This window comes from Bos indicus x Bos taurus, chromosome 19, assembly GCF_003369695.1.
Source record: "Bos indicus x Bos taurus breed Angus x Brahman F1 hybrid chromosome 19, Bos_hybrid_MaternalHap_v2.0, whole genome shotgun sequence".
NCBI classification, from domain to species: Eukaryota; Metazoa; Chordata; class Mammalia; order Artiodactyla; family Bovidae; genus Bos; species Bos indicus x Bos taurus.
This window is the reverse complement of record NC_040094.1, coordinates 31,455,571-31,479,350: the sequence shown is the minus strand read 5'-3', so window position 1 is coordinate 31,479,350 and position 23,780 is coordinate 31,455,571. Positions and strand designations below refer to the sequence as shown.

The 23,780-nt window shown below is 45.8% G+C and overlaps 1 protein-coding gene across 2 annotated transcripts in view; it reads right to left on the bottom strand.

The window, feature by feature from the left end:
* DNAH9 (dynein axonemal heavy chain 9) overlaps positions 1 to 23,780 on the bottom strand; it is a 285,309-nt gene that overhangs the window by 185,623 nt on the left and 75,906 nt on the right. For both annotated transcript variants that reach the window (XM_027516812.1, XM_027516811.1), the window contains exons 20-26: positions 19,733 to 20,603; positions 16,100 to 16,230; positions 15,636 to 15,762; positions 13,481 to 13,633; positions 11,507 to 11,632; positions 8,312 to 8,551; positions 7,815 to 7,975 (exon numbers count right to left, since the gene is read on the bottom strand). In XM_027516812.1, the coding sequence (XP_027372613.1) occupies positions 7,815 to 7,975; positions 8,312 to 8,551; positions 11,507 to 11,632; positions 13,481 to 13,633; positions 15,636 to 15,762; positions 16,100 to 16,230; positions 19,733 to 20,603 (1,809 nt within the window). The remainder of the gene's footprint in view (positions 1 to 7,814; positions 7,976 to 8,311; positions 8,552 to 11,506; positions 11,633 to 13,480; positions 13,634 to 15,635; positions 15,763 to 16,099; positions 16,231 to 19,732; positions 20,604 to 23,780) is intronic.

The following is a 23,780-nucleotide window of genomic DNA, read 5'->3' as shown; positions in this document are numbered from 1 at the left end:
ACAAAATAGGCGAATTTATAGAGATAGAAATAGATTAGTGACTGCACAGGACTGTGGGTGGGAATGAGGATTAACTATAAATGGCCATGAGGGATCTTATTGAGGAGCATAAAAATGTTGCAATTGATTTATGGTGGTGTTTACAGTACTTGATAAAGTTACTAACAATCATTGAATTATACACTTGGGTGGGCAAAATTTTTGACATAAAATAAAGCTCAATAAGTTGTTTTAAATATATATATTTCATTTTATATATATATATAATAAAAAAAACCTTATATAGGAATAAAAAATTTAAAACTCCCTAGAGGTAATGATACACAGCAGCAGCAGCAGCAGCAGCAGCAGCAGAGGTAACCATAAGAAACACTCAAATCTATATGAAGATATTTATAAACTTTTCTAAGAAACACAGCTGAAGGTGTTGCAGGAAGGGGGACCCCTTCCAGGCCCGAAACTGGGCTCTTGTCTAATACTCGGAAATGAATTGTCTGAGGAGACACATGTGCTGACAAAGCAAGAGATTTTATTGGGAAAGGGCACCCAGGTGGAGAGCAGTAGGGTGAGGGAACCCAGGAGAAGTGCTCTGCCACAACTCACAACCTTGGGTTTTATGGTGATGGGATTAGTTTCCGGGTTGTCCTTAGCCAGTCATTCTGACTCAGAGTTCCTTCCTGGTGGTGCTCACCTTGTTCAGCCAAGACGGAGGCCAGTGAGGAGGATTCTGGGAGGTGGTCAGACATGTGGTGTCTCTTTTTGACCTTTCCCGGACACTTTTGGTTGGTGGTAGCTTATTAGTTCTGTGTTCCTTGCCAGGACTTCCTGTCATAAAACAACTCATGCAAATGGTTACTATGGTACCTAGCCAGGGTGGGCAGTTTCTGTCAGTGTGCTTCCCCTAACAAAGGTATGAACAAAGAGAAAGAGAGCACATGTTGTAAATATGTGAGGCCATTTTTTCAAAATTAATTTGAAGGTTTTAAGGCTCACCAATTAAAACCCTAATCATTTATATTTTGGGACTTGACAAAATAATTAAAGCTCATTTGAAAGAAGAAAGGAAGAGCTTAAAAAAAAAGGAAAATGCAAATAGATAATACCTTGCTATAAAAATATTACAACTGACAATACAGCTGCAGTCCTTAAAGAGTACAGCATATAGATGGGTTAACATAATGAGGAAACAGAGGAAGAACAGATAGGCTGAGGCAATTTGATAGACTCAAAGCTTTGAACAGGGTGATGGTTAGAAGTATCTTTTCCCACTCAGTACACTGTCTTTTCATTTTGCTGATGGTTTCCTTCATGGTGCAAAGGTTTTCAAAAGAATGAAATTTTGCCATTTGCAACAGCATGGATGGCACTGGAGGGTATAATGCTAAGTGCAGTTAAGTCAAACAGAGAAAGACAAATACTGTACATTTTCACTTCTATGTAGAATCCAAAAAAATAAAGTGAATGAATATAACAAAACAGACAGATACACACAACAAACTAGCAGATATCAGTGGGAAGAGGGTTGAAGAGAGGAATAATATAGTGGAAGGGGATTAAGACTTGTCTCTCTGGTATGTACAAAATAAATAAGATACAAGGATGTGATGTACAGCAAAGGGAATAGAACCAATATTGTATAACAACTTTTTAAAAATGTATTTATTTATTTGGGCTTCCCTGGTGGCTCAGATGGTAAAGAGTCCACCTGCAATGCGGGACTAACCACAGTACATTTCTTTATTTACTTTATGGGAGTCTAATTGCTTTACAACGTTGTGTTAGTTTCTGCTGTACAACAAAATGAATCGGCTATATGTGTATATATATCCCCTCTCTCTTAAGCCTCCCTCCCACCCCACCCCCAATATTTTACAATAACTTTAAATGGAGTATCATCTATAAAAACATTGAATCACTATGCTGTATACCCAAAACTAATATTACACTGTAAATCAACTATGTTTCAATAAAAACTTGAAAACAGAGGGTATCATTTTGCTATGGGTGTGTGTGCTCAGTCGTGTCTGACTCTTTGCAACCCTACGGACTGTAGCCTGCCAGGTTCTTCTGTCCATGGAATTTTCCAGGCAAGAATACTGGAGTGGGTTGCCATTTCCTTCTCCAGGGGATCTTCCTGACCCAGGGATGGAAACTGTGTCTCTTGCTTCTCCTGCATTGGCAGATGGATTCTTTACCACTAGTGCAATCTGGGAAGACCATGACTTTGGTAATTGTGGCCTATTCAGAAAATCACCCTCAGACTCTTGCATCAATTATATCTCACCCACTTGCCTTAGTGCCTAAGAAATTAAGAGGTTCTGCAAATGGATAAGCAGTTGACTAAGACAATCCTTCCAGTAGGGGGCTGTGTGTGAAGGTGAGGGAAGGGGAGTGAAGCGGGGGGAGATCCTCCAAAGATGAAGAGGCAACCTAGGAGAACAGCTTTTGTTCAGCATGAAAAAGGATCTCCATTTAGCCCTTCAACTTAGCATTGTGTTCAAGTCCTGGGACAGTGGCTGAGCCATTGTACCTACTTATACATTCTGGTCCCATCCAGGCAGTGGGACGTTCCGAAGAAACAGGCATAATCATTCGGACATACAGTAATGTGGTTGTGCCTTTAATGAATGTGCAGAGGCTGTGCAGATCAATTGTCCATTTGATTAATTCCTCTGGCAGGAGAGAATTAAATGTACTTAAGCAGTACACCAGCAAAAACTCAATGCTCTTTAAAATGTGATTTTCTGGGTGGAAGCCAATTTTTTTTTTTTTTTCTGGCCAAGACATTTCTTGAGATAATAATGGAAGTCAATGAGAAAATAGAATTTGCCGTATAAGTATGCACTCCACAGTAGAAGAGCATCTCATGTGCAGAACAAGGTCAAGCTCTGTACAGTATTCACTGATCTTTGCAGCAAATCAAGTTCCTATTTGCATTCTTCCATAGGAGAGGTAATAATGCCTATTTTGGTAATAATTCATTGTCCAAACTTTACCCCGTCCCTCTAGGAGGTATTCAGCATTAGAGTACTGCTACTGCTGCTGTGCTAAGTCGCTTCAGTCGTGTCCGACGCTGTGCGACCCCATAGACAGCAACCCACCAGGCTCCCCTGTCCCTGGGATTCTCCAGGCAAGAACACTGGAGTGGGTTGCCATTTCCTTCAGCATTAGAGTACTAGAGATCTCTAACTCCAAAAGAGGCAATCATCGCCTTCAACCCATGGGCAGGTGTGAAGACCCAGGAAAAAGGAAAGTCGTGTACTTTTTATTACTTGGAATAATGTCTGATGTGCCAGGGGAGAGGAAGGAAATACTCTGGTATGGGAAGCTGAATGCGTCAACCCAGGTCTCAGAAATCATTTCACTGCTTTTACACAAGGAATATTTCTCAAATGCCTGTTATTTGCTGGACATGATGTTGAGTCCTGGGGCACTATGGAGCAGTGAGCCAATCAAAGTCAATGCTTTTGTGGAACATAGAGTCCAAAGCTAGAGACAGACATTAATCAAGTTGCTCAAACATATAATAGCTTCATTTCTCTGCTCTGAGTGATATAAATTCCCAAACTATTAGCTCATAGTCCAAGGCAGGCAAAAAAACCCTCACTGTCAGAGAGAACACCCTTCCGGATGCCCTTCCTGTTTAGAACAGGTGTCTTGCTGAGAATCACCACAAAGGCAAAGACATGTGAGAGGGTCCCCTGTGAATGAAACTCCAGGTGGGAAAGCTTTTCCCTGTACCCACAGCGAATGAGCCCCTCCAACTGATTGTGATCCAGTGAAGCCCTAGCAAAACCCCTGAGACACCCGAACCCTCAGAGTTGCTGCTGCCTTTACTGTTCTAGCTACAGAGAAATCTGCCTCTCCCCCTGAACTGACGCTGTCTGCCTTCTGTCTTCAGCTGGGGCAGGGAGCAGAGTGGGTGCCCAGCTGAGAGCAGGAGAGAGCATAGGACCTGCTTCTTCTTTGGGAGCCAAGGCATAGACGGAGTCCCATGTGGACCCCTCCTTTGAGTCAATCCCCTCTTCCCAATTCTGTCATTCTTACAGCCTGGGTTTTCAACAATGAACTATCATTCATTCACTGCTGCTGCTGCTGCTAAGTTGCTTCAGTTGTGTTCGACTCTGTGTGACCCCATAGACGGCAGTCCACCAGGCTCCCCCATCCCTGGGATTCTCCAGGCAAGAACACTGGAGTTGGTTGCCATTTCCTTCTCCAATGCATGAAAGTAAAAAGTGAAAGTGAAGTCGCTCAGTCGTGTCCGACTCTTAGCGACCCCACAGACTGCAGCCTACCAGGCTCCTCCATCCATGGGATTTTCCAGGCAAGAGTACTGGAGTGGGGTGCCATTGCCTTCTCCGCATTCATTCACTGAGAGATAGTAATTCAACATCTACTGCTGCTGCTGCTGCTGCTAAGTTGCTTCAATCGTGTCCGACTCTGTGCGACCCCAGAGACGGCAGCCCACCAGGCTCCCCCGTCCCTGGGATTCTCCAGGCAAGAACACTGGAGTGGGCTGCCATTTCCTTCTCCAATGCATGAAAGTGAAAAGTGAAAGTGAAGTCGCTCAGTCGTGTCCGACTCTTAGCGACCCCACGGACTGCAGCCTACCAGGCTCCTCCATCCATGGGATTTTCCAGGCAAGAGTACTGGAGTGGGGTGCCATCGCCTTCTCTTCAACATCTACTAGATATTGGTAAAAATAGCAACAGATGAGACAGACAAAGATCTCTGAGAGGAAAAAGTTTACATTCCAAAGGGTACTGTTGCCAAGAAGCCAGAAGGTAAGTTCATTTCAGAATGTGGGAGATGCTGAAAAGTGAAAGTGAAAGTCGCTCAGTAGTGTCTGACTCTTTGTGACCCCATGCACTATGCAGTCCATGGAATTCTCCAGGCCAGAACACTGGAGTGGGTAGCCGTTCCCTTCTCCAGGGGATCTTCCCAACCTAGGGATCAAACCCAGGTCTGCTGCACTGCAGGCGGATTCTTCACCAGCTGAGCCACAAGGGAAGCCCAAGAATACTGGAATGGGTAGTCTATCCCTTCTCCAGTGGACCTTCCCGACCCAGGAATCAAACCGGGTCTCCTGCATGGCAGGTGGATTCTTTATCAGCTGAGCTACTAGGGAAGCTCTTAGGGAGAGGATAAATGGGGGGATCCTTAATGTTATTTGTGTGTGTACAGGTATGTGTGTGTGTGTGTGTGTGTGTGTGTGTTTGAGAGGTGGGAGAGGTTGTCTTTTAGAAAGAGTGGTCATGGAAGGTCTCCTCAGAGTGAAGAGCAGAACAAGAAAGGATGAGAGGATGACAGCGGAGCAGAAAGCATGGGGAAGAGCAGTCCAGACAGAAGGGACCACACATATTCAAGGTTGTACCTTGAAATGAACTTAAAGGGATCGAGGAACACAGAGGAGGCCAGTGTGGCTGGACTGCAGGCTGTGAGGCCTCAGGGGGGTTGGCAGGAATTACGATGTTCCACAAGGAATTCATATTTTAGTCTAAATGTAGTGGGGAGCAGCTGGAGACAGTGATGTGACCTCTACAAGCTCCCATGAAACAGAGAGATGCAAGAGTAAACAAATGAGTGGTTTGAGCGGGACTCTGGGTGGAAGATGAATTACAAAAATGAAAAGCATGGGGGGAGAGGGACCAGGAGGTCTTCCTCTATGGATGATGCTGGGACCTCCAGTGACTTTGAAGTTCCCACACCCCTATTCGTTCTGCGAGCAGAGTGATTACAATTTCACTAATTGTTATTTGGAAATATATCTGAGGATTTAGCCAGAATACAGGTGATAATACTTAAAATAGGCAGAGAGAAAATTAAGTAGAAGATGGCTCGGATTCTATTTGGCCACTTTAACCATCACAATTTACGACCGTGTCTTCATTACCTACAGGTTGCTTATTCTGGGTGAGCCAGTCACTCACATACACAGGTCTTTTTGCAGAAGAAGAGATTTAATGTTCAGTGGAATTATAAGGGGAAAGGGCACCAGCATTTAACAGAATTTATAGAAGTCTCTGCAGAATTAATATACCATTTCTGACACGGATCATGACCTTATCTCCCTGTCCTCTCTGTCCTTTGCCCACATTCTTTTGTCAGATGAATCTTTACAAGTTTTCATCCTTTTTTACTCCTCTGATGAAAAAGTTTCAATAGTTGATCACTCCTTACTGGATAAAGAATATGATTTTCACATTTCACAGTTAGACTCTTTCCTATCTTACCAGGCTCATTCCTGACTACTTCCCCCAAAGTCCCTCTTCCAAGAACATGCTTTAAATTTTCCCATATCCACATCTTTGCCCACAAAATTCCAACCGGAACGCTAATCCGTAGTTCTTCAACTTTGGGGCATCCCAGACCACTTTAACAATTAATGGATGCTATAGATCCAACTCATGGCAAAAGGAGAAGGGGGTGACAGAAGATGAGCTGGTTAGATAGCATCACCAACTCAATGGACATGAATTTGAGCAAACTCCGGGGAACGGGGGAGGACAGGGGAGCCTGTCATGCTGCAGTCCTTGGGGTCACAATGAGTCAGACACAACTGAGAGACTGAAAAACAACAGTGTGCCTTTTCAATAGAAAAGGTGACACATGCACAGCTTTCTGTACAATTTCATGGATAGCCTGTCTGTCATCCTAAAACCAACTGAAATCCTATTAGAGTCCTACGCACCCTTCAGGGTCCAAATCAGATACTGTGTTCCTTGGAGAGTTCCTGGTCCTCTTCTTCCTGCAGTGGCTGAGATCCTCTGTGCTCAGAGGTCACTTACTTGGAAGTCTGTAGTGAGTGGCTCCGTGCCCTATTCTGTACTATGACCTTGCACATTTCCCTGTGCTATTTATTTTAATAAGTTCAGTTGCTCTGTCATGTCCAACTCTTTGTGACCCCATGGACTGCAGCATGCTGGGCTTCCCTGTCCTTCACTGTTTTCCTGAGTTTGTTCAAATTCATGTCCATCGAGTCAGTGATGCCATCCAACCTTCTCATCCTCTGTCATCCCCTTCTCCTCCCGCCTTCAATCTTTCCCAGCGTCGGGGTCTTTTCCAGTGAGTCAGTTCTTATCATCAGGTGGCAGAGTATTAAAGCTTCAGCTGAGGCATCAGTCCCTAAAATGAATATTCAGGACTGATTTCCTTCAGGATTGACTGATTTGATCACCTTGCTGTCCAAGGGATCCTCAAGAGTCTTCTCCAACACCACAGTTCAAAAGCATCATTTCTTCAGCATGATTTTTTTAAACTTTTGTTTTTCTTGGTCGTGCAGTGCAACATGCAACATCATAGTTCCCCAATCAGGGGTCAAACCTGAGCCCCCTTCATTGACAGCACAGAGTCCCAACCACTTGACCACCGGGGAAATCCTTCCCCTTATACTTCTGAAAGTTTTATCTACACGTGTCTTATTTCCCTCAACAAAACTGGAGTTTAAGTTTTAGTGATCTCTGCATTTCCAGTGACTATTAGTCTGCCTGGCGTAACCACTGAACCCATGCACTCCAGAGCCTGTGTGCCAAAACTAGAGAATGTGTGCACCACAATGAGAGATCCTGCATGCCACAACTAAGACCCAAGACAGCCAAATAAATAAATTAAAAACAAACAAACGTGGCTCACTGATTTGCTCTGGGGTTTGCTCTGATCAGGCTTCTGTCCTATGCCATTTCAGTTTATGTTACAACTGTTGGGTTAAGTCTGGCCCTCGCCCTGCAGCTTTGCGGACAAATGGCAAGTGACCGTGGATGGTGAGAGCCAGACAGCAGAAGGCTCCTGTGTCAGTGGCTGATGCTAGTGCTCACCTGTCTGTCAAGGGCGTGATCACCAGGCGAGGGGTATTTCCCAGGTACTCATAGGAGTATAGAAACTGGGCATCACAGATGTTGGCGAAGCAGTGTTTGGCCTCGTCATCCCATCGGTGCCTTAGCTGGGACAGCCAGAGGAAGGCCTGGGCGTTATCTACCTAGAGAGGGAGTGGCAGAGTAGGTTGGTAAATCACAAGATTCAACAGGTAGGAGGTGGCCCCATGGCTGCAGAATTCACAGGGCTCAGGTGTTGTGCACAATTCAGGAGAGCAGCACACTGCCCGGTATGGCACAGAAAGCACGAGCCACTTGGATGATGCTGTTTTGCTGGGGTTTTTAAGGTAGGAGCAGCCACCTTGATCTTCTCCCAGATCCCCGACTGGTGCAGAGTTTGGAGGCCCTGTGTTTTGGCCACATGTGAGCTTCTCCCAAATCCCAATACTTGTGGTATAGCTACCCACAAAGAGCGGTACTCTTGAGAGTCCGGGACTCACCTTCTGAGCAATCATCTTGGCCACCACGTCCCGGGCATGGACATCGATGGTGCATATGGTCATGATCTTCTGCCGGTCCCCCTTGGAGAGCTGGCCAATGAGCATGGTGATGAGGGTTTTGAGCTGGGCCACTTGCTTCTTGTAATAGTCCTTCATGGCATTCTCATAGCCTTCCTCCAGCCTTGCAAATGCCATGCCCACCTCTGTGGTCCACCAGATCTGGGTGCAGGTCAGGGCCACCTATGGCACCAAGAGTTGCTTAGGAAAGCCATTACCAGGACTGTCTCTCAAACCAGCCCACTGTCACACAGCAGGGGCTGAGAATATAATTGTGTGGGTGATGGACATCCCTTCCCTCCCTCTTCCACCAGCACTGTTCCCTTGAACATGTGCTTCTAAGTCCTCGGAGATAAAAAGTGGGTACAACACAAGTGGGGAGAGTCCTTTCTGCTCTTGAAAAATGCACCATGTGGTTGAGAACAGCTAAAGGCTCATTCAGGTCAATGTTAGTAGCTTTTAGAAATTGCTACACTGACCTTTCTGTTTTTGCTTCTCAGGCCACAGCACCTTTCCTGTGCCTGGGAGGATAACAAAGTCTTGATTGGACATCTCAATGATAGTCTTTGCTCTGTTCTTCTGGAAACCCTTACAGTTGAGTGAGTATTCTAGCTGAGTGAGCCACTGCTGATTATGTGTGGCAGATTTTTTTCTTGACCATAGTACTTACACTATATCTTTAAAAATCTCTTCAAATTTTTAACTTTGAAAAGCCTGCTCTTTCTTTAAATTGGAGTCTGATTACTTTACAACACGTGTTGGTCTCTGCTGTACAACGAAGTGATTCATCAGTTTATATGTATACATATGTCTCCTCCATCTTGGACCCCACGTCCCACCCATCTTGGTCATCACAGGGCACAGGGCTGAGCTCCCTGTGCTATTCAGCAGCTTCCCACTAGCTACCTATTTCACACATGGTAGTGTATCCATGGCAATCCCATCTCCCCATTCATCCCACTCTCCCCTTCCTGCCCTGTGTCCACATGTCCATTCTTACATCTGTGTCTCTAACTTTAAAAGGTCCACTCTTCACAGCTCAGGAAGGATGACACTGAAATTCAGTGTGGTCACTTTGATTTGTTGGAGAAGGAAATGGCAATCCACTCCAGTGTTCTTGCCTAAAAAATCCCATGGACAAAGGACCCTGGTGGGCTTATGGTCCATGGGGTCGCAGAGAGTTGGACATGACTGAGCAACCAAACAACAACAACACTTTGATTTGTATTCTTCAGAGATTCAAAATAAATAAATGGAAAAAGTGATTTAAATGAACCTTTCTTCTGCTTGCTGAGAAACAGAAGATTTAATACGGAAAATGCATAATTTCGATTCTGCATGGTGAAGAATTTAGAGACATGGATCCTCTGTGGTCCCACTTGGCTCAGGAGACACTGCTCTAGATGAATCTGTCAGAATGCAGGAAGAAACACATTTTCTTGCCTCAAAATTCTGATTCAGGCAAACAAGGAATCCTGGTGGGAATTATTCACTTCGTGGAGCACAGAATTCTGTTGTAGTAAAAAGTACTATTCTTGAATTTACCTGTTCCTTTTTGCCTTTGGATTTAGACATGTTTGGATTTTTTTAGAGGTTCCTCCTGCAGTGTAATCTTGTCAGAATGGTCTGAACGTGATGTGCAATTGTACTTGCGACTCCTGTAGCCCACCAGGTTCCTCTGTCCGTGGGATTTCCCAGGCAAGAATACTGGAGTGGGCTGTCATCTCCTTCTCCAGGGGATCCTCCCGACCAGGGAGTGAACTCATGTCTCCTGCATGGGCAGGTGGGTTCTTTACCACTAGCGCCACCTGGGAGGCTCCTTTCCTTCTGCAGCACTGGCTTATTTCTCTGCTCTGTCTACACTCACTGTCAACATTTCCTGCCTTCTCCTACCTTCTCAACTACCGGCAGTGTGATCTCTTCACTACCACTTCACTGAGATGGCCTCACCAAGGTCATGGATGTTCCTTAGCCTCTTTACTTGGCTTGACCTCTTAGACGTGTGTGGCATAACTGACCTCTTACCTGCTATCAACGCCTTCTGTTTTAGTTTCCGTGATTGCCATTCCCAGGTATTCCTTCCATCAGAAAAGGGACTGTTCCTCATTCTGCTGCCCTGGTTTCTCTGCCTATGCAGCCTTTGGATGATGCTCGTGGGTTTGATCTGCAGCCTCAGCTTGGTCTACACACTCTTACCTAACTCCTATGGCTTCAATCACCACCAGATATCTGTAACCCCCAAATGTACCAGCAGTAGTATTGGGTTGGCCAAAGAGTTTGTTTGGGTTTTTCTGTAGGATGTTACAGAAAAACCCAAAGGAACTTCTCGGCCAGCCCAATACTAGACATTAACAGGGAAGGGAGGGGTGGTGTATTGCAGCCAAGGTCATTAAAAAGTAACCTCATTAGCTCCCCCTCTTTCTTTTATTACCCTCCTGAGATCCTGGGACAGGACTTAGATATATCTTGGAATCACATCACTCCCATGCATGGTCTATAAGAACTGTGTCCCAGTTTCCTCCCCTGAATCCATCTGCTGTCCCTTGCTCCCTCCACCTGTTACTCATGCCTCGAACACATTGACTCTTGCTTGCATCTGAGCCTTTGTCCACATTCTTTCCCACACTTGGGTGCTCTTCCCTCTATCTTTCACCTGCCAACTCCTATTTCAAACCTCAGCCTAGAATCATGTCTTCAGGAGGGTCATCCCCAGACTCCATTAACCAGCTCCCAGAGGACCCCGACTTTCCTTTACCATCACACCAGGTCCCATCTTTAGGTGGCTGACTTCCACGCCAGTCTGTAAACTCCATCAGAGTGGGATTACATTGTCTTGTTTCCTGCTGGTGTCTCCTGTGCTCAGCAGGGAGCTTGGCATATACAAAGAGAGCTGGCTCAGTGAGTTAAATTGTCTATGTTTTCTCCCTGCTGTATGCAGCTAATGGAGTAAAATGGACAACCCTTAATGCCCTGAGGTAACCGCTGAATTGCATTGTGGCTAACAATTCCCTGGTCCCTCCTGCTGACCCCTTCCTGACCAGCCTCTCCTGACCCTGAAGCATGGGTGAGCCTGGCAGCCCCAGGAGGCCGACAGAGGCCATGGAGGAGGAGAGCGCCTGAGGATGGATCAGAGGATACCTGAGCTGGGTAGTCAAAGAGCCACTGTTCCCTGGGCTTTTCTTCGTAGGCGGTTATACCTTCTGTCATCTCGTGCCTCACCGTGGCCTTCATGTGAGCCAGCACGTGGTTCAGCCATATTTCTACCTGGAAGAAGAGCTTGGGGTTAGACTCGGGGCTCCTAAGAAGATGTGCTCAGTGACACACGTTTTCTTCCACTCAGACAGAGGCACTGAAGAAGATGAGCCCAGGCAAGATGTGCAACTCCACATGGTTGCCCAAAGGCACAGAGAAACTGTTCGTTTGTGCAATGCAGGGCAATGGTAGTTGAGACCGAAGCTCAATTAACAACGGGGGAGGGGGCGGTGTGCCCACTGGGACCCACAGAGCAGAGGAGCAGGTTTAGGGAAGACAAGACGACTGACCAGAGATTAGGGGGAAATCTTCATCTGGATTGTGCTTGCATGCTCAGAACTGTCTGACTATAACCCCAAAGACTGCAGCCCACCAGGCTCCTCTGTCCATGGGATTTCCCAAGCAAGAAAACTGGAGTGGGTTGCCATTTCCTACTACAAGGGATCTTCCTGACCCAGGGGTGTAAATAAGTCAGTGGATTCTCATGACCTTGTCCACGGTGCATATGGATTATATTTTCCAACTAAATGCTTTCTGAGTCTACAGAAAGAACACCCAAGGTTTGACTCAAACCCCAATGTCCCTTTCATAAAAATGAGATTTTTATTTGGATTTGGATGAAGGTGGAACTCTGAAGAAGATCTTTTCTCCAGGCTTTACTCTGGACTGGATTAGCACCCCAGGGACCATGTTTCTTTGGATATTTAGGATAACGGGGGCTTCCCAGGTGGCACTAATGGTAAAGAGTACACCTGCCAATGCTGCTGCTGCTGCTAAGTCGCTTCAGTTGTGTCCGACTCTGTGTGACCCCATAGATGGCAGTCCACCAGGCTCCCCTGTCCCTGGGATTCTCCAGGCAAGAACAATGGAGTGGGTTGCCATTTCCTTCTCCAATGCATGAAAGTGAAAAGTGAAAGTGAAGTCACTTAGTCGTGTCTGACTCTTAGCGACCCCATGGACTGCAGCCCACCAGGCTCCTCCGTCCATGGGATTTTCCAGGCAAGAGTACTGGAGTAGGGTGCCATTGCTTTCTCCGACCTGCCAATGCAGGAGACTCAAAAGGCTTGAGCTGGATCCCTGGGTCAGGAAGATCCCCTGGAGTAGGAAATGGCAACCCACTCCAGTATTCTTACCTGGGAAATCCCATGGACAGAGAAGCCTGGTGGGCTGCAGTCCTTGGGGTTGCGAAGAGTGGGACATGACTGAGAACAGCACAGAGAAAATGGAAGGGAAAGAAAGAGAAGAGAAAAAAGAAGCAGAGGAGGAAAATGCAGTAGGATAATGAACAAAGACTTGTCTACTTTAGTGAAGATGGTGAAAGACGGGTCGGGGGGTTCAGAAGAGAAGGGTGTCGTGTTGTGTGTTTCCTGAACTGTGCCGGGGAGATGTGGAGCTTCTGGAGCAGGGTGGCAGTGGGCTCTCCACGGGGTAGGGCTGCAGGAGGTGTATGTGTACAGAGAAGTGAACGCTCAGGTTTATGGTTGATTTCAAAGGACATTTTCTCCCGGGGAAGGTGTCAGTGACCCAGATTCCCCAGTGGGGTGCCCCAGGGCTTGTCATGTTAAAGTCTCCTGGTGCCGCTAATCATTTCCAAACCCTTTTCTTGTTGACTCAGGGAGTTGTTTATGTGCATTTTATTGCTCTCTGCACAGGACTTTGAGTGAGGAAGATATACAGGTATTGACATGTGTCCTTCCCAGGGAGAGGAAAGTGGGCGCTGGAAGCTGCTCTGATGTCGGTTCAAGTCAGAGGACTGGGCAGGCCCCAGGCACAGACAGCAGTTCTGGTCCAAGGTCACAATCGCCATTCTGAAGGCTGATGCTTGACTGCAGACACTTGAGAGAGCAAGGCATGCGTTACCTGCCCACTGCAGTCACAGGGCTCGCTGAAGGCCACATATTCTCCTTCCTTGCTGTACATGCCAAGGCTGGTCTTGGTTGGCTTCTCACTGGCGTCCAGTTGGAACTGCATCTTGGCCATATTGTCAAAGAGTTTGGAAAGGTGGCGTTGAACCTATAAGTGGAGAGCATGTCCAGGAAGTCACTTATGATTATTGCTTAGAAGCTACTTATTATTATTGTATTGCTTAAAGGGCTACCCTGTGACAACCATTAAAGTGTTGGGTACCAAACGTTTAGAAGGAAGCTAGGGAATGATGAAGATGTGAAGATGGAATTTAGCTGGACTGGATAAAAGGGAATATAGATCTAGTGGGCAACACGCGTTAACTACAAACCAACGAAGCCACAAAGGTTTGAGTAATTTCTGCCTAATCTACTACGGATGGGAACAGACTGGAGCAATAACTAATTCATAAGCCCTCTTCCTAAGAAAACACTACTGTGCTGCAGGAGGGTAGGCACAGGAGAGTCTACAGATGAATGTTGCTGCTGCTGCTAACATGCCCAAATCTGGAGGATCAAGGGCAGTGGTGACCATGGCCTGTGGAAGAAGTCACTCAGATGTAGGAACCACTTTGAGGCAGGAGACCAGCCTCTGGAGGGTCCACATCAAGGGCCAGCAAACTCACACCAGGCAGAAAGCCTGGTTGTGCCAGAGCTTCTCCCAAGCATGGCATCTCATGATACGGAGGCAGTGATGCCTTGGGCAGTAATCCTAGGAGGGTGCCAGACAGAACCATACTGTGGTCCTGCAGTGAGAAGAACAGCAGGTGGAGAAGAAATGACAAACAGGAAGCTGCCTCAGGTAGAGCTTTTTTGAAATACAGGGGCCTCCTGAAAACTGTGAGTTTTAACCCTTATGTTTACGGCAATGAGCTCTCTCACTTATGAGATGGCGGGAGAAATTCTAAGAGTATTGAAGTAAACTGAAGGTGCTGGAGGAGATCCCACCCAGGGACTTGGAACAAATGATAGAGAAAGACTTTTCTTTATACAAGAACAAACAATTAACACAAGACCTGTGAAATTATCCCACAACTTAAAAGAAGGCGAAAGCCAGACTCAAGAACTAGAATAAAAGCATCTGTATATATTAGAAGCTTAATACAGGAAACAGAAGTAGTGTTGAAAAAATATCACCTTGTTTTGCTTTCAATTAAATGAAAGAAACATGAACTCTATAAAATTTGAGGTAGAAGATAAGAAGAATTGGTAGAGGTAGAAAAATAAAGAAAACAAATGGTACAGTGTAGTTTTTAACAGTGTTAGCAACACAAAAGGACCAAATAAAAACACACAACTTAAATATGGTGGATAAATCTGAGGGACGTGGATAAATCTGAGGGACATGGAAGAATGCCAAGGAAGAGGACTGAGAGAGAAAGAAGTGTATAAGTATGTACAAAAATGTATGAACAGATGAAGATAATAATCTCAACCTACGGAAATATGATGAATCAGAGGGAAAAAATTATCCACATAACCGGGATAGAAATACCATGTAGAGACTCCTCAGGCGGTCCAGTGGTTAAGACTTTACCTTCCAATGCAGGTGGTATGGGTTCAACCCCTGGTCAGGGAGCTAAGATCCCACATGCCTCATGGCCAAGAAACCAAAACGTAAAACAGAAGCGATATCATAACAAATTCAATAAAGACTTTTAAAATGGTCCACATAAAAAAAAAAACTAAGAAAAAAAAGAAATACTATGCAAAAGTATACTGAAAGAAAACATTTCCAAGATAGTGAAAGCCCCAGTTTTTAGAAAGGGAACAAAAACCTCATCATGTGTTAGAGAAAGATAAAGCAAGCATCCAAGCATACAGAAATTTTCAAAAATTTAATTTAAATTTTGATCTCTACAGATCAAAATTTGATCTCTACAGATCAAAATCAAATCTCTACAGAGATCCAACTGGAAAGAAACTGGGCTACCTAGAAAGGTTTAAGGGGAAAAAAAAAAGCAGGTAGCCAGAGATGAGCTTAGGGACCGTGCTGATGGCAACATAGGTCAAATGGATACATTGCTTAATGGGGCATAATGGGGAACTTGAAACTCTCCTGCTGGAGCATCTCAAGCCTTTTGACTTTCTACAAGCACTTCCCTGCTTACCTGTTGAGGGGCTGTGCCATTGGAAAGAATGTCTAGAAGATCAGAAGAGGAGAGGAAGTAAAACCTGGGGAAGGCAAGCCTTTTGGTGTCCAGGTACTCCACCAGGGCCTTCTCACACAGGCACAGCCTGAGGGCACAAAGAATTTCCTTGTTAGGTTTGCCAGGATCCAGAGGCATGTGGCTGTTCCCTAAATGCAAACGAGTGTGACTTGTGGATTATCCTCAGGAGTGATGTATACATGGAACATCTGTGGGCATGTGCATATAGCCCTACTAGTACATTTCAATCAGAATAAACACCTCTAACAATATCCCATGTTACCCAAGCACACAGGCAAATCAAGGTACCCGACCAGACACACATGCTCACTCTCTCACTCGGGCAGTTAACTAAGGTAAGGACTTGAGAGACGAAGAGAGACAAAGCCTCTCCATTACAAAGGCAACTGCACACCGGCCATCACCTGCTCTGAATATCTTCCAGCTTTTCGTAAAGACCTGGCTTGTTGGTGGCTTCCACTACATTTGGCGTTTTCCGAGCATCATAAGCTAACTCTTTAAAGTCTATGTCGATGCCTTCAAATCTTTTAGAATCCTGCAAATTAAAGTGTGGAAAAAATTAACCCCCACTCCTTTCAACTCCAAGAAGCTACCCTCATGTACCAAGCCTGCTTTTGAAAACCGCTCCTAGGTTGTATAACACAGAGATTAGGCCCAAAGGAGGAAATACCTTTAGATTGAATCAGTGGTTCTCACACATTTTGGTCTTAAAATCCCTTTATGTTTGTAAAACTTACTGGGGAGTGCAAAGAGCTTTCATTTATTCGGTAATATTATATCTATCAATGCATATTCTACATTAGAAGCTAAAGTTGAGAAACGTTAATATTTGTCAATTCATTTAAAATTACAGTAATAAGCACATTATGTTAATATAACACATATTTTAATTCAAAATAAGTATATTTTCCAAAACAATATAACTTAGAGGAAAAAGTGGCATCATTGCACTTTTTTTTTTTTTCCAAATCTCTTTAATGCCTGACTTAGAAGATAGACAGATTCTCTTCCCAGCTTCTGCATCCAGTGTGTTGTGATATCACACCATGTAGCCTCTGGAAAATTCCACTGTGTGCTAATAGAAGAACAAGTGAAAACAGCAAATGCCATTTTAGTATTATTATTAATATAGCTTTGACCTTGAGGATCCCCTGGAAAGGTCTCAGGGACCCCTTGCCAGAAGTCATCAGACCACACTTTGAGAATTGTTGGCATAAACTACATAATTCCTAAGTCAGGCAGATGGTGGATCCTATGTGCTTTCTGGGCCCAAGCAAAATTTCTATAACCAAAGTAAGCATTTTGGCAGCAAAGGTGCTATTATGATGTCAAAGTGAAAGTGAAAGTATCAGTTGCTCAGTCATGTCCAAATCTCTGTGACCCCAAGGACTGTGGCCTGCCAGGTTTCTATGTCCAAGGCACCCTCCAGGCAAGAATACTGGCATGGGTAGCCATTCCCTTCTCCAAGGGATCTTCTTGACTCAGGGATCAAACTCACGTCTCCTGCATTGGCAGGTGGACACTTTACCATCTGAGTCACTGGGAAAGCCCGTGATGTCAAAAGTAATTAAATATTATCATTTTCCCCAAATACACACACTCTCACAGTGTTGTTGAAATGACTGAGACAATACTAAATGCAAAGCACCTCACCCCAACACCTGATACCTGGTGAGAGCTTGTGTGGTTATGATTACATAACAACAATCATAATGGTATGTGCTGAACATTCAGCTTTAATGAACTTCTGGATGTAGGGACCGGGCTTAGTCTCAATTTACAGATGAGAAAACCAGGGCACTGAGAGTTCAAGTAACTTCCCTCAGGTCCTTGAGAGAGTGGACTCAAGCCTAGGCTGCTGGCCCCAGTCTGCTGGGACCTCTGTGACCCATGCCTCTCTCCTATCAAGACTTAAATTACGATTCCTTAAGTGAGGTATCTTTCACCAGTCAAAAATGAAAAATTATTAAGATTATAGACTCATCAGAAGATTTCCCTGGTGGTACAGTGGGATAGGAGTCTGCCTGCCAATGCAGGGGACACGGGTTTCAACCCTGGTCCAGGAAGATTCCACGTGCCTCGGGGCAACCAAGCCTGTGAGCCCAAATGCCTAGAGCCCATAGTGTGCAACCAGAGAAGCCACCACAATGAGAGACCTGTGCACCACAACTGGAGGAAGCACAAGCAAAGCAGTGAAGGCGCAGCACAGCCAAACATAAGATAAATAGAAAGGAAGGGTCGGAAATAAGGGACTTCCCAGGTGACTCCTGGTGAAGAATCTATCTGCCAATGCAACTGACATAAGAGACACGGATTCAACCCCTGGTTCAAGAACATTCCCTGGAGTAGGAAATGGCAATCCACTCCGGTATTCTTGCCTGGAGAACCCCATGGACAAAGCAACCTGGCGGGCTACAGTCGATAGGGTCACAAACAGTCAGAACATTACTGAGGGACTGAGCATGCACACACATCAGAAATATCTGACATAAATGTTTGAAATGCAAAGAACTGACTGGAAAATTGTAATTACCCTGAGAGCAATTGTGTAAAAACATGTATATATGTGAACAAAAGGTGGAAAATATTCATAGTGAATGAAAATATTTACTAGTTAGGGTGTAACATGATGATTTGTTGTATTTCAGAGTTGTCTATGTTACCATATTGTCACTACAAAGAAGACAAATGTATTTACACATTTTACACATAAACCTGAGGAGTTAATGATATGAATTATTTATTATTTTTTATTGTAAATTCTCAAATGCCTCTTTTAAAATGCCTGCAAAAGTCTCCACCTACATTCTCCCCTGCTTCTCATCAAACCTGCCCTTCTTCAATCATTAGCATTGGAGACGAATAAAATCTGGCTTATTTGATTTTGTTTCATGACAGTAGCTTTAGTGGAATTATTTTGTTATTTTTCATTGCAGATGTACAAACTTTAATCTGTATCATTATACTAAATGTGTTTTTGTGGGATGAGCTGGAAAAATGATTTGATAGAATGTGCTTTAACTCTGAAACAAGGTCTGGATAACATGTGACATTTTGGAATCAAACTAATTTGCAAGCAAAGAACTCACTGTGCTGAGGGATATAGAAGCGTTATTCGCTCAGTCATGTCTGACTCTTTGCGACCCCATGGACTGTAGCCCATCAGGCTCCTCTGTCCATGGGATTTTCCAGGCCAGAATACTGGAGTGGGATACGGAATAAGTCTGCAAACATCTTTTTTAAAATGAATTAGAGTCCACTGAGAGAGGGGATACGTTAATTAGGACAATTAGAAGGGGCAAACAAATTAGAACGGTAGTAATGAGAAGAATGCATATCTTAGAGAAATTCCTCATTTAGCACTTAGCTGAAGACTAGTGTTTGAGCCTGCTGGCACAGGCCGGAGGTTTACAGAATACTTGCTGCAGAGCAGGAACTCAGCTTGCCTGGAAATGATGCTGGCTTCCCAGTTGGTACCCGCACCGTCATTACGTGTAGAGCAACACAAGAGCAGCTCCTGTTTCTGACCTCCTTTCTCTGGTACACTTCTTTTGTTTTTTAAACCAGGTTCTCCTTTCTTTTTCCTACCCATCTAAGAACAAACTGTTTGTTGTTGTTTAGTTGCTAAGTCGAGTCCCACTCTGAGACCCCATGGACTGTAGCCCACCAGTCTTCTCTGTCCATGGGATTTCCCAGGTGAGAATACTGGAGTGGGTTGCCATTTCCTCCTCCAGGGGATCTTCCCAACCCAGGGATTGAAGCCAGGTCTCCTGGGACTCCTGCTTTGGCTGGCGGGTTCTTTACCACTGAGCCACCAGGGAAGCCCAAGAACAAGCTGACTGGCAGGCGTTTTACCTTCTCTCTTTTCCTATGCCTGGCTTTTGATGTTTTGAAAGGTTTATGATTGTTGGAGATGCCCCTGGGTGAAGCCAAGGCAGGGAGGCAGATAAGGAATGGTGTAGAGGATGCAGGGGCTGGGGGACTGTCCCTTGACTGGGAGTTGGGAACAGAGGGAGCAGGGTTTCTGTAGCAGGTACCTGGGGCAGCTGAGCCCGGATATCTTCAGATCCGATGAATATGCTTTCTAGGTGAGACCATGTGCGCTGCACGTCATACCAGATGGAGATGACGGCATCGGCGGTGGACAGCTTCTTCTGCCAGCCCGACACGTCCTCCAGGAAGAAGGCAATGTGCTTGGACACCATCAGGTTCTGAAGCTGGACCTGGTTATCCTCCAGAACCTCGATGAGGTCCTCGTCGGACTGCAGCAGGGGCACACAGGTCCGTGGGTGGGGCTCGTACTGGAATTCCATGCCAGCCCAGGTGGTCTGCAGCTCCTTCAGCACCTTCTCCATGCTCAGCTCTTTCACAGCTCTGTCCACAATGCCCCGGACCTCGTCCTCAAAGTGGTGCAGCTGCAGCTGCAGGAGGTGGGCCAGGGTGGTGCCCTCATCCATGGTGAAGGTCACGCCCGTGGCCTGCATCAGCTGCCTCCAGTGCCGCTCCCGGATGGCCGGGTTCTGCAGCTCGGCCACGGCCCTCAGGGAGGTCAGGGTGTCCAGCACGGTGCTCTCCAGGCCTGTGAAGGCCTCCCAGGCCCTGACCTCCTTGTCGAGGTTCCGGATGTTCCTGGCAAACCTTTTGCACTCCAAGTCCATGGCCTCCACGTCGATATCCTTCCACCTGGTGGCCTCCCAGGCATGAATGCTGGAGGTCACCAACCCAATCGTGTCCCAGAGCTCCTTCAGCCGGCACGCCTCCTTCCTGCACTGCCGCAGCTGCTTATAGTCAGGGACGGTGACTTCAAACAAGCTGGCGGACGCGGAAATGGAGGCCATGGTGGACTCCATCTGCTGGGTCTCCAAGTGCCAGGCATCCAGCGTCTGGTGAGGGTCAATGCTATCAAACCTGCAAGACAAGACAGAATGTTTCCCCTTTATCAGTGGAGAACTCAGGGACCATCTCCTAGAATCACCAGAGCCACAGCAGCTCAAATCTTTAAATCCTCAGTATTTTAGCAAAGAGCAGGGACTTTCAGCAAAGCTTGCGCAGGAAAGATAGGCAGGTAGGTCGGAGCGGGATGAGCGTAACCAGCAGGAGGAAGGAGGACTCAAGAGGAACGTCCTGTCTGGATGTATTCTACACCCATGTGTGCTCAGTCGTGTCCGAGGCTTTGCAACGCTTTGGACTGCAGCCCACCAGGCTCCTCTGTCGATGGGATTTTTCAGGCAAGAATACTAGAGTGGGTTGCCCTTTCCTACTCCAGGGAATCAGGGACTGAACCTGCATCTCCCGTGTCTCCTGCATTGCAGGCAAATCCTTTACCCACTGAACCATCAGAGAAGCCCTCTACATCCGAGAGGGTAATAAAAATACTCCTCACCTCCCTAGGTCCAGTGGGGGAATAACCCTTGGTTTGAGCCCCCTTTAGACTCTGTTTCACTTGTTGGTGTCCAGCCCACTTGACACAAAAGAGCATCGTCCTGTTACTGCAGAGGCTGTGAAGGCAAAGGTCACACCAGGAGGCATCTGTTTTACACACAGTTAATGTATGTATTTCAATGCTACTCCCTCAGTTCATCCCACCCTCTCCTTCCCTGGCTGTGTCCATCAATCTATTCTCTCTGTCTGAGTCTCTATTCCTGCCTTGCAAATAGGTTCATCAGCACCATTTTCCTAGATTCCATATATATGCGTTGATATACAATATCTGTTTTTCTCTTTCTGACTTATTCCACTTTGTATAACAAGGTCTATGTTCACTGACCTCACCAGAACTGATTCAAATGCATTCCTTTTTATGGCTGAGTATTATTCCATTGGGGCTTCCCTGGGGACTCAGGTGGTGAAGAATCATGCCTGCAAAGAGGCATGGGTTTGATCCCTGGGTCAGGAAGATCCCCTGGAGAAGGGAACGGCTACCCACTCCAGTATTCTTGCCTGGAGAATTCCATGGATAGAAGAGCCTGGCAGGCTACAGTCCGTGGGTTCACAAAGAGTCAGACATGACTGAGTGACTAACACTTATATGTACCATAGCTTCTTTATCCATTCATCTGGTGATGGATGTCTAGGTTGCTTCCATGTCCTGGCTATTGTAAATAGCAGGTACCAGCATTTTTCAGATTCCCTGGGCTGGCTTCCTTCTCTGTGGTGAGGTTCACGCTAACGGCCTGCATCACCTTCAGGAAGCAGTGCCTCTGGGTGGGACAACCACTGAGAGGGACCCTGAAGCAGGAGCACAAAGTCCTGACCACAGGCCTGCGCTGCATGGCTTTCCCGAACTGTGTGCTTCCTGTCAGGCCCCACGTCTCTCAAGTTCCTCCTTCAAGTGGCCTCGTCTCCTCTTGTGTCCTGCAGTGACCTCTGGCTCTGCACTTGACTCCTGTAAACACTACATCAAACTTTACGTTCAAGTTCATCTTTCCTCTTCTTTTCCCCATGTTCAGGACTCCCACTGCTGCTCCTGGTCCTCACCCCATGAACCCCCTTTATGTTCTGGCCCCTTCAACCCACATTTCTGGCAGAACCTCTTCTCTGATGTAGGAACTGCTCATTCACAGGTTCCCATGTGGGTCAGGAGCACCCAGAACAACCTTCAAGGAGCCTCTTGTTTTTTTTCCCTAGCCTCCCTCCTTTCTTCCCATCACCAGTCTCAGGTCTTCCTGTTTCTGTGTGCTTGAGGGGTAGCTAGATATTGGGGATGCATATGTGCATGCTAAGACACTTCAGTTGTGCCTGACTCCACACAACCCCATGGACTGTAGCCAGCCAGGCTCCTCGGTCCATGGGATTCTCCAGGCAAGAATACTGGAGTGGGTTGCCATGCCCTCCTCCAGGGGATCTTCCCAACCAAGGGATCGAAACTGCATCTCTTTTATCACCTGCATTGGCAGGCAGGTTCTTTACCACTAGTGCCACCTGAGAAGCCCCAGATATTGGGGATACCATGACTTAAGTGTGAACACCATCTTTCTCTAAAAGTAGAATAAGGAATTGTGGAGTCCAATATAAAGAAGTTGAGAGGGAAAAGCAATGACTAGAGAATTGGCCATTTCTTGCAATTGTGTGTGTGTGAGTGTGTGTGTGAGTGTGTGTGTGTGTTGTTTGGTGGGAAGATGATGACATGCAAGAACCTTTCCTTGAACTGCCTCTTCTCTCAACTGTCTCTGGAAATATTTGACTTGACGGATGGAAAGTAATCCTAATTAAAGTCATTTACCTGAACTGCTCACCACTTAAGCCTAATTGCCATGCAACACAATAACAGTTATGCATACCATTAAATTAGTGTCAGATTAACTTTGATGCTTGCTATGTTTGATTCCTGCTTGTTCAATCTAAATAGTTTTGGCTGGCATGCTCTGGTGGTGGATTTTCATCTTAAGACTGAATACCATCGTGTGTCTTCACTGTTGTCCAGCCAGCGAGGGCTTCAGAAGGGCCTGGAGTTCTCAGAGTTGAAGAGGACCCTCTGTCTGTATAGCCAAGGAGCTTTCTCCTCTATGAGAGCAGTGGAGAAAGAATTAGAAGGAAAGGAAGGTAACATCCTCACGGCAAGTGAGCCATCAGAAAAGGTTACCCAGCATGAAGGTTCCTTCCGCACATTCTTTCGAAGACTAATTGTTGGAACGTGTTGGTTCTACCTTTTATCTTGACTAGAGTGAATGTGGAAAGTGAACTTGGCTTCTTGGTGTTAGTATATATCAGACAGATTCTAAGAGCCCACATTCTGTTTAATTTATTAACAGAGTATGGTTCAGAAATAGTAGGTAAGACAGGAGTTATCAGAGTGTTGGGGGGTAGGCACAGAAGATAATAAATGATCTTCCTAATGTTTCTTTCCACAGTGCCTACGAACATCCTTGAATCAATATTGGATCCTCAAATATTTGTAAGAGGTGATCATTTGTCAAACCTATTCCAAACTTCATTTGCCCTGTGGCATAATTTTTGTTTATGGTTTGAATCTGCTGACATTCATTCCCTATAGCTGAGCGCATATAAAAGTTAATTTGACCTAAGTAGTGAAAGGAACCTCCAGACAGGGGAGCAAATAGCCCGCTTCCCATTTCAAAGCTCTGG